Source organism: Pseudorca crassidens, chromosome 19 (assembly GCF_039906515.1).
Source record: "Pseudorca crassidens isolate mPseCra1 chromosome 19, mPseCra1.hap1, whole genome shotgun sequence".
In the NCBI taxonomy this organism is placed as follows: domain Eukaryota; kingdom Metazoa; phylum Chordata; class Mammalia; order Artiodactyla; family Delphinidae; genus Pseudorca; species Pseudorca crassidens.
In genome coordinates, this window is record NC_090314.1 from 45,026,122 (window position 1) to 45,034,861 (window position 8,740).

Sequence of the window (8,740 nt, forward strand, 5' to 3'; positions counted from 1 at the left end):
CGCACCCCAGGGCCTTGCACAGTTCCTTGCTCTGGGAGCTCCCCGCCCGAGAGTGTTTCGGGTTCAAAGACGCCCAAGCTGAGGTTTCCCCGAGCCTCCAGGTTTTCTGGCTCTTTATAGTTAGAAAGACTCTCACGCCCCCTGGAGGGCGGGACGCGACCGCACCGGGACAGAGAGCAGCCACACTAACAGAGGGAGACTCGTCTTTATTGCCCTTTTAATGAGGGCTGACACCGGGCGGGCTGACAGAGGGGAGAGGGCAGGGCCAGGGTAGGGCCAGGACAGGACCTGAGCAAGGGCTCAGACCCCGGACCGTCCCCCGGGCGCAACAGACGAGCTGGCCTCAGCGGGACACCAGCGCTCGGGGCAGGGGCGCGGCGCTGCCTCTGCGCCTGCGCGGCGGCCCATGGTCAGGATGCCGGCCGCGTGGTTGCCACTGGCCTGCAGGAGGCGCTGCAACCGGCCCTGGAGGCCCGGGGGCCCGGGCCGCCGCTTGCCCAGCGTGAGGATGCCGGCCGCGTGATTGCCCGCGCCGTGCAGTAGCTCGTAGAGGCGGCAGGAGCACGTCTTCTGACGGCAGCAGTCGGGCGGAGGCTGCGCGGCCGCCCCGGGCGACAGCAGTACAGGCGGCAGCAACAGCAGCAGGAGCAGCAGCGTCACGGTGGCCCAGGAGACCTGGGGAGGCGGAGACCGGGCGCTGAGGGTCGCCCGCATCCAACCCCTACGCCCGGGCCCTGCACAGCTGGCTTCACGCCCCCTCCTGGCCTGTGCTCCTCCCTCGCTGTCGCTTAGCTTGCCTGTCTCTGCGCAGAGCTGTCTGAAGGGCTCTGTTGGAGAAGGGCTCGTGTCTGGCTCCTTTACCTACTCGTCCTTGAAGACCTAGCAGAGGATCTCCTCCAGGAAACCCTTGGAGACCCCCTGGACAGAATGAATCCCTCTCTCCTCTGGGTACCCATTAGAGCGCTGACCACTCCCCCTGAAAACAGACATGTCTGAATCTGCCCCAGACGTTTGTGGAAACTTAGCTCAGGGAAACAGAGGCCCTATTTATCCGCTCCTCCCCCCCCCCACAGTGGGCAAACACGTGCAAATCAAGGACTGGCAGGATCCAAGCTGTTGTCTTGTCGGCTGCTCCCTTGCAGGGGAAACAGCTCAGTCGCTTTGGGCCAGTTTCCTACCCTCTCAGGGAGCACAACATCCTCACCTGTAAACTGGGTATTAAATAATTCCTACTGTGCAGGGCTTCTGGGAGGATGAAATGAGATGACAGGTGCAAACAGCACCTAATACGTAGTGAAGGCTCAATAAACATGAACCCTTAGGAGAACACGGCACAATGCAATGTTAGCCAAGGCAGATACTCAGCCAAGGGTCCACCCCGTCCGCTGCCTCAGAACCCGCATGGGAAAAGGCCAAGAGCTAGACACCTTCAACCTTTCTTCCAGCTCCCTGAGCAGGCCCTCTCATTGCCCCTGGCCTAATGAGTCACCCCTCCGTCCCCGGGTCTTTACCTTTGTAGAAGGAGTATTCATGGTGTCTGGAGCTCAGAGTGGCGTAGCCGGGAAAGGTGTCGTCTGCAGTCGTCCAAATAGCCAGGAGCTTGGAGGCTGTCAACTGCAACCCGCTACCAGGGTCCTGGGGTTTATAGTGCTCTGGGGTGGCGGGGGAGAGATGGGCACTTGCATCCACTCTGGGGCCAGACAATGGCAAATCTAAGATTAGCCTCCCGCAGGAGGGCCGTCTCCAGGCTGGGCCCAAGGAACGGCACCAAGGCACTCAGAGACTGGAGGTGGATCATTGTGCTCCTGGCCACCTCCCCGCCCCCGTCTGCCCGCCTGCTCCCTGGAGATGGGGCGGTCTCCGGGCACTAATGAGGCCAACTCGCACCTAGGAATCTGGGAGCACAAAAGAGGCCTTGCCTGGGATGCTGGTGTGGGACAGTGTGTCAGGGGAGCTGCTAATTAGGGGCAGGAAAGGAGGCAGTCGTGAGACTCACTCCCCACAGGATGTGTGTGGGGGGAGAGGGCAGCCAGGCAACAGGCCTCTCCCCCCGTCCTCCTGTCACTGCTCCTGGGGCCTTCAGGCTCCAGGGCCTTCTTCCTCCACGGAAAAGCTTTCTTAGCTGGCTCTCCCTCCCCTCTGTCTCTCTTCTTCCCTCTGTCCCTTTCACCAACCTCCAAGATGGAGAAACTTGAAAGCCAACCCTGGGCAGTGGGAGGAAAGCAGCAAAACCTGGTGAGATCCTTCAACATCCCCAGCTTCCTTCCTACCTGGCTGGGCTGCCTGGACAGGAGGGATGGAGTCCCATCCCACCATCAGCAGGGAGAGAGCCACCATGGGGTGAAGGACACATGCCATCTCTAGGCTGATGTCTTATCCAGGGCATTGTCTACTGAGCACCAGTTCCATGCCAGGCCCTGCTCTGGGCACTGGAGTGACAGTGTGCATAGGATATAGCCCAGTTTTCAAGGAGCTCCAAAGTCCAGGTGGGGAGGCGACCCGGCAAAAGGCTAGCTCAGTGGAGAAAGGCCTCTGAAAAAGCCTTGCATGAAAAGTGGGTTTCATCAAGTAAGGTCAGGGGAGAAGGCATTCTGAAGAAGGGACAAAGACCTAGACATGACAGCGCTTATTTCTCGCGGGAAGTAAGGCGTGGTCCACAGATCACTTCTCTTACAAGAGAGAGGTGACTGGACAGGTAAGTGAGGCCAGGGTGGGTCAAAGGGTCTTATTGGCTAAGCTGATTGGTCTTGATCTCACGGGCGCCAAGGCGCTGTGGGAGGATTTGAGCAGGAAGGAGTTGTGGGCTGGTGGGGGAACGGGTGGGAGGGGGCAGGGGCCTGGATGTGGGGCATGGAATCTAGAAGTGGTAACTCAGAGGCAGAACCTGAGGCTTGGCCACGGACTGGGATCAGGTGCCGAGGTACTTAGGAGGAGCTGCGGGGCTTTGGGCAAACCTCACCACCCCACGAAGCCTCAGTTTCCCCACTGGTAAGATGGACGGTTAAGCCCGATGGTCTCTGGAGCCGCTTCCTGCTCTGATTCTTTATGAGTTACAGTACAGGGCCTGCCCATGGAAGTGATTTGCGGGTGTTGGGCCAGGAAGGGGACTCGTGCTAAGACAGGGCAAGGGGAGTTGGGGAGCAGCCCCTCCACATTTAAGTAAAGCTTGGAATGGGGAGAGGTAGGACGAGGGGCTCTGTGTCTTCTGGGTTGACTTCGGCTGTGGTAGGGGTCCCCGAGGGCTCTGTGGGCCCACACACTCAGGGCCTGCCCCAGCCCAGAGGGGGAGTGTGGGGAAAGCCCTGGTGTCCAGAGCTGAAGCTGGGAGGGGAGCCCAGGCTGCAGCAGCACCAGAGCGAATGGGACCACTGGTTTCCCCAAAGGCAGACCCCAAGCCAAGATTCTGGGTGCAAGAGGTTTATTTGGGCGGTGATCCAAGAAAGCACATAAGGGAGTAGGGACGGGAGGGAAAGAAGGAGAACCAAGGACTTTGTTAACGAGAGGGTTACCGCTGGGGGCAACTGGTGGTGACCCTCCGAGGGAGACAATGCAGAATACGCTTCAGGTTGTCCCACTGAGGGACGAAGAAGCTGAGGTCTGCGATCACCAGCTCCTGTTCCTTTGCTGACTGAGGGTCACTCCTGAGAGCATTAACTCCCAACACTTCCAGCCTGCCTGGTGCATGGGCTGAGAGACACAGGCACTGTCAGCGTGGACTGGAACCCCAGGGACTTCCACGGTGGGCCGGGGGGCTCCAGATGGGGCACTGCTGGTGTCTGCTCTATCCCTGAAGTCAACTCCTCAGAACTGACAGACTAGGTCGGGCCTCCCTAAGGCCCAGCAGCTCTGATGGGCCACCGTCAGCTGACACTCGAAGACCCTGGCCAAGGGCTCCCCATCCAGAGGGGCCCCAGAGGAAAGAGCGAGGCAGCCCGTGAGGGTGAACAGGGCAGTGGGCAGGCCTCAGCTCAGGATAGCACCCTCCTCTGCAGGTACTGGGCCAGGTACCTGTGCTTGAGGACCCGGGGCATCTCAGGAGGGAAGGGGGCTGAGGGGCAGGCAGCGAGGGCTGCCCGCAGTTCTCTGAAGGCCCCCCACCCCACCAGGTGGACTCGGGCAGGGCCCACGCTGCCCCGGAACCGCAGGGACTTGTAGCGAGCTGAGGCTTCCTGAAGGCAGTGGTCAAGCTGGAAACAGAACGGCCTGCGTGAGGCTGGTGTGGGGCTGGGTGGCGTGTGGTGAGGCATGCACGGCCGTGTCCAGGGAATGCGTGGGTAGCAGTTTCATGCATATACGTGTGTGTCCGTGGGACTCATCCCTCCCTTCCCAGAGCCCCAGGGAGGTTCTCCCGCCCACACCCCTCCTCCCCATCTCTCCCCTGTGCCCACAGCACCTGGGGGCGTGCAGAGTGAAAGGGACATGCAGTCATACCCTGTCCCTGTCTCTCGTGTACCTTGTCTCGATTTTCCTCCGACAAGTTCCTTAGCCCCTTCAGTGCCACAAACACCTCATAGTGGGGAGCAGAACCCTCAGAGGAATCTGTAGACAAACCCCGCATCGTGGACACGTGCTTTTGTGAACAAGGCAGCATCGAAAGCCGAAGCCTACTGCCGCCACCTGCTCTTCCCCACTCCCAGGTTCACAGCGGGGAGAAAAGGAGTTTCTTGGCAGGGAGTGGGGTGAATGGAGAGAACATGGATAGAGGCAGCAGGAGGGATGGGAGTTAGATATGGGGAAGGACTTTTGTTAGGAGCAGCAAAGCAGGCTAACTCTTTTCTCTTTCCTAGAGATCTCCCAGCAGGATGGGTATGGGTTGGGGGACAGTCGAGCCAAGGACGGGAGGCAGGAGCCAGTGGAGAAGCTTACCCAGAATGCTGCTCTCCACACAGCCATGGTCCAACAGCCTGGCCCCTGGCCACTGCCCCACCGCCCGGCCCAAGGCCTCAGAGAACACGTCCTCACCAGTGTCTTCGCCTCGAACACTCAGGGTCTGGCCCAGCCTGGGGAGGAGGAAGCAGGAGGAAGAGGAACCCAGGGCAAAAGGATGATCTCTCAGCCACCCAGGGGGTCACTTACCTGCAGATGAACCTGACGACTGGACACTGATTGTAGGTACCAACCACCTGGACCACGTCACCCAGGCGGCACCTGATAGAGTAGAAGTGGGGGTGAGGTCAGGCCCAAAGGCCCATTAGCACATGCCCCTGGCTTTCAGCAGGGTTCCAGAGGGCCTGAGGTGGCCTGGGGGTGGGCAGCCAGGTGGTCACCTGGTGAGGCTGGTGTGGTCAGTCAGCACCAGTTCGTACTCCTTGCCCTTCTGGGCTTCGGCCAGTAGGACGGTGGGGGCAGCCTCTTCCCGGGTTCCTTCCTTGAGTGGGAGCAGCTCAATAAAGGGGCCTCCAGGGGGCAGAAGGTACAGGCCATGGGGCTGCTCTGGCCACAGACTCAGGCCCACCGCCCCTGTGGGGAGCAAGTGGCTTCTTCATCTGGTGGTACCGTTGGGCAATAGCCCCTCACCCTGGATCCCAGTCCCCAATCCTCTGAGCATCGATCCCACTGCTGCCCTCCCACTCCACCCTTCCTGGCTCCCCCAGGCTCAGCCCTCTGCCTCTAAGGTCTTAATTGGGAAGGGGCGGTGGTTCTGGAGGTGATGGACCTGTGATTAAATGCTGGTGTGGTGTAAATGTGTGTGTCTCTTAACCTCTATGAGCCTCAGTTTTTTCATCTGTAAAATGGAGCTGCTGGTTGGGCAGGATTAGATGAGATGCTTATATAGGGCTTGCGACTCGGCAGCTAGCTGTGTGACCTCTGCCCCCTGCCCTCACCTCACTACCCTTGAGTCTTGCTGACCTCCAGAGGCAGCATAAGCAGGTGAGAAGAAGGCTAGCCCTTGGCACCACAAGGCCCCCAGGGCAGCCACAGCCTCCGCCTGGCCTCCTGCATCCAGAGTCACCACCACCTGAAGCTTTGGCCAGAGCCGAAGGGCCAGTCCTCGGGGTCCCTGCTCCAGGGCCTCCCGCAGCTCAGCTGCCCGTCTGGGGAGAGATGCTCCTGGGTTCCCAGCAGCTAATGCCTCAGCCAGCTCTTCGCCATCGGCCTCCAGGCCCAAGAAGACGTCTAGGAGCTCGACCGCCGTCCCAGCTTCCAGAGCCCGCAGGCCCGGGGACCTCAGTGCCTCCAGCAGCAGGGCCCTAGGGTCCTTGGCTCCAGCAGGGCCCAACTGGCCCAGGGCATGCCAAGGCCAAGGGAGCGGGTAGGGCCAAGGGGAGGAAGGGGTCACACGGGCCGTGCCTTCTGGGGCCAGCACTTCCGGGCAGGTCTTCTTTAGGGCTGCCAGACCCAGCAAGGTGGCCTGGAGGGAGACAAGAGGCAGTGTCATTGGCCCTGGGCCTGAGCCAGACCCTGAGGCCCCAGGTATTTTGTTTGTTTGTTTCCCATTCTGATGGGAGGGTTTGGCTGCAGTTAGGGGTCTCTGGCGGGGTTGGGCTCCAGCCTTCCCAGTTTACCTGCAGAGAGACCTCCCCACGGTACTGGTTTGAGGTAGGAGGCAAGAGCTGCACTCCACTTTCTTCCTCCTGGAGCTGGCTGGCCTTGGTCAGAGGGAGATGATTCCGGAAGACGCCTATATCTGTAGCTCCAAAGACATCGTAAAATCCTCATGAAGCCACAGAGTTTCCCAAGAGTTTCAGGTAAGACTGGTGAGGCCCCTGAGGAAGGAACCCAGAATAGGCCTGGGGGAAGAGGGGCTGTCAGGGCCCAGGATGGGAAAATTCATCTTGAACAATCTCGGGCCTGGGTAGGGTCTCTGGGTCAGGTCCCTCTGTGTTGGCAGTAGAAGGGGGAAGGGAGGTCTTCAGCTTCCGGAATCTGACTGTCCTATGGGGTTTCTTTCTCTTTGGGCCACCTCCCCAGACCCTGGGAAACACACCTGTGCTCCCCCTGAGGGGACAGCGGGGACTCTGGGCTCCCTGCAGACACCGCCTCAGGGCCCGCTGCTGGCTCTGGCCCGCGTGCAGCGTGCTCCGCACTAGGCTCTTCCGCTGCCAGGCGGCTGCCCAGCACAGGGCCCCCCATGCCACACGGTGCTGGAGATGGACCAGCCAGGACAGCCTGGCATCCTGGGACGGCCGCCGCCGCCAGAGCACGGCCAGCGGCAGCAGCAGGAGGCACAGCACGAGGCACGGCAGCAGCGGCAGCAGCATCTCCAAGCAGCTCCTGGCAGGAGGAAGGCCCCCAAGTACTGGCACTAGGGGGAGGGGGGAAAACCCATTTCCTCCCCCCTACTCTCCCGCGCACAGGAACACCAAGTGAAACCTGTCAGGCAGGTGATGCGGGGGAGAGAACATCAGGGCTTTGGGGTCACACTGACCTGAGTTTGGATCCTGGCTCTGCCCCTCGTTAGCTGTCTGGCCCTGGGTAACTCAGCCAGCTGCTCTGAGCTCCGTTCCCTTCCCCGATCTGTAAAATGGGAAAAATAATACCCCTCAGAAAGTGCAGGAAAGGCATGGCATGGTGCCTGGCACACAGCAGGTACTTAACGGATGGCACGTCTGGCCCACTACCGAGAGGCTCTGCTTTGTCCAGGATCCACCCTGTCCCAGCATCCTGTGCGCCCCCGAAGCCCACATGCACCTGTCACAGCCCACATGTGCCTCTGCCTGGCACCCAGGGCCCCCTCAGCCGCCCCCTCAGCCTCAGTACACAACCTGCCAGAAGGATAGAGCCACAGCTTTAAAGGGCTGGGCCTGAACCAGGAAATCCGGCCATCGGGCCTGAGGGAGGAGCTGGGAAGGGGGGGGCTCTTAAAGGGGCAGGTTGCCTAAGGGCCGTTGTGCTGGGAGCTGGCCCAAGCTGGCAGGTGGAGGGAAGTTAGGGCCAGAGTATCGTGGTCCTCAGACTCGTATCAGCTTGAGCCGGGAGTGGGGTGCACCCCATCCTGGAGCAGGTGCAAACTTGAGAACTGTTAAAAAGCAAAAATGTTTTCCAATCCAGAATTGGTCTCCACAAGGTAGTAGAGGAAGGAAATACTTTTGTTATTGAATAAACGTTAAAGCAGAGTGTGCAGCATCACAGGCAATCTGCCGGGACTGCAGAGAGAAAAGAGTCTCACTCCCTTTTAAAGCCAGAGCCAGGCAGACACAACCCATTAACACCTGTTCTCAAGATAACTACCTGGTAATTGAGGTCACCACCTGTGTTAGCTTATTGGCTTTATGGCGAGGAAACACAAACTTCTCCCATCCTTATGCCAGGAGGTAGTTTTGCAACTGGGAATAAGGTGTCCGATGGAGCTCGGCTCCCCCATCCTACTGAAAAGCTTGAGAAGCTGTGCTCAGAATGAGGTTCTTCTGCTGTCCGTGGTTAAGCCCTCTCTCCACCTGTGCCCTTGACCCAGGCTCTCAGACACCGAAACCTTTCCCTACACCCTCACCTGCCTCTCCGTCTTGCCGTCTCTCTTCTTCTCACAGCTGAGCTCTTAAAGTATACAATTCAGTGGTCTCTAGTATCTTCATAGGTATGTGCAACACCAACAGTCAATTTTATAACATTTTCGTCACCACAGAAGCAATCCCAGGCCCTGTAGCTATCACCTCCCAATCCCTTCCCACCTCCCTGCCCCCAGCCCTAAGCAACCACAAATCTACTCTCTCTATATATACATTTCCCTATTCTGGACATTTCATTGTAAATGGAATCATATAACATGTGGTCTTTTTTTTTTTTTTTTGCGGTACGCGGG

The 8,740-nt window shown here is 59.3% G+C and overlaps 1 protein-coding gene across 6 annotated transcripts; it reads right to left on the bottom strand.

Moving 5' to 3' along the window:
* Positions 1-199: 199 nt before the first annotated feature.
* On the bottom strand, positions 200-7,949 carry GHDC (GH3 domain containing). 6 transcript variants are annotated; one of them, XM_067714140.1, is made up of 11 exons: positions 7,707-7,949; positions 7,370-7,458; positions 6,929-7,215; positions 6,507-6,628; positions 5,851-6,352; positions 5,268-5,460; positions 5,077-5,148; positions 4,867-5,000; positions 4,432-4,539; positions 1,512-1,652; positions 200-675 (listed from the first exon to the last, which is right to left on the bottom strand). In XM_067714140.1, the coding sequence occupies exons 3-11, from the start codon at positions 7,200-7,202 to the stop codon at positions 344-346; spliced, it is 1,878 nt and encodes a 625-aa protein (XP_067570241.1). In that variant the 5' UTR covers positions 7,203-7,215; positions 7,370-7,458; positions 7,707-7,949; the 3' UTR covers positions 200-343. The 6 variants fall into 6 exon arrangements, 5 of the variants coding, with proteins under 5 accessions (XP_067570241.1, XP_067570240.1, XP_067570242.1 ...); XM_067714139.1 differs by having other exon boundaries at positions 7,633-7,949; XM_067714141.1 differs by having other exon boundaries at positions 7,563-7,949.
* Between the last annotated feature and the right edge of the window lie 791 nt (positions 7,950-8,740).

Bases quoted from the DNA above. Each gene is read 5' to 3' on its own strand.
- GHDC (XM_067714140.1), bottom strand. From the start codon at position 7,202: ATGCTGCTGCCGCTGCTGCCGTGCCTCGTGCTGTGCCTCCTGCTGCTG. The intron at 5,461-5,850 runs GTCAGCAAGACT...TGCTCCCCACAG, and splicing joins TGCTTATGCTGCCTCTGGAG to GGGCGGTGGGCCTGAGTCTG. The intron at 676-1,511 runs GTAAAGACCCGG...CCGCCTCCCCAG, and splicing joins TGAATACTCCTTCTACAAAG to GTCTCCTGGGCCACCGTGAC.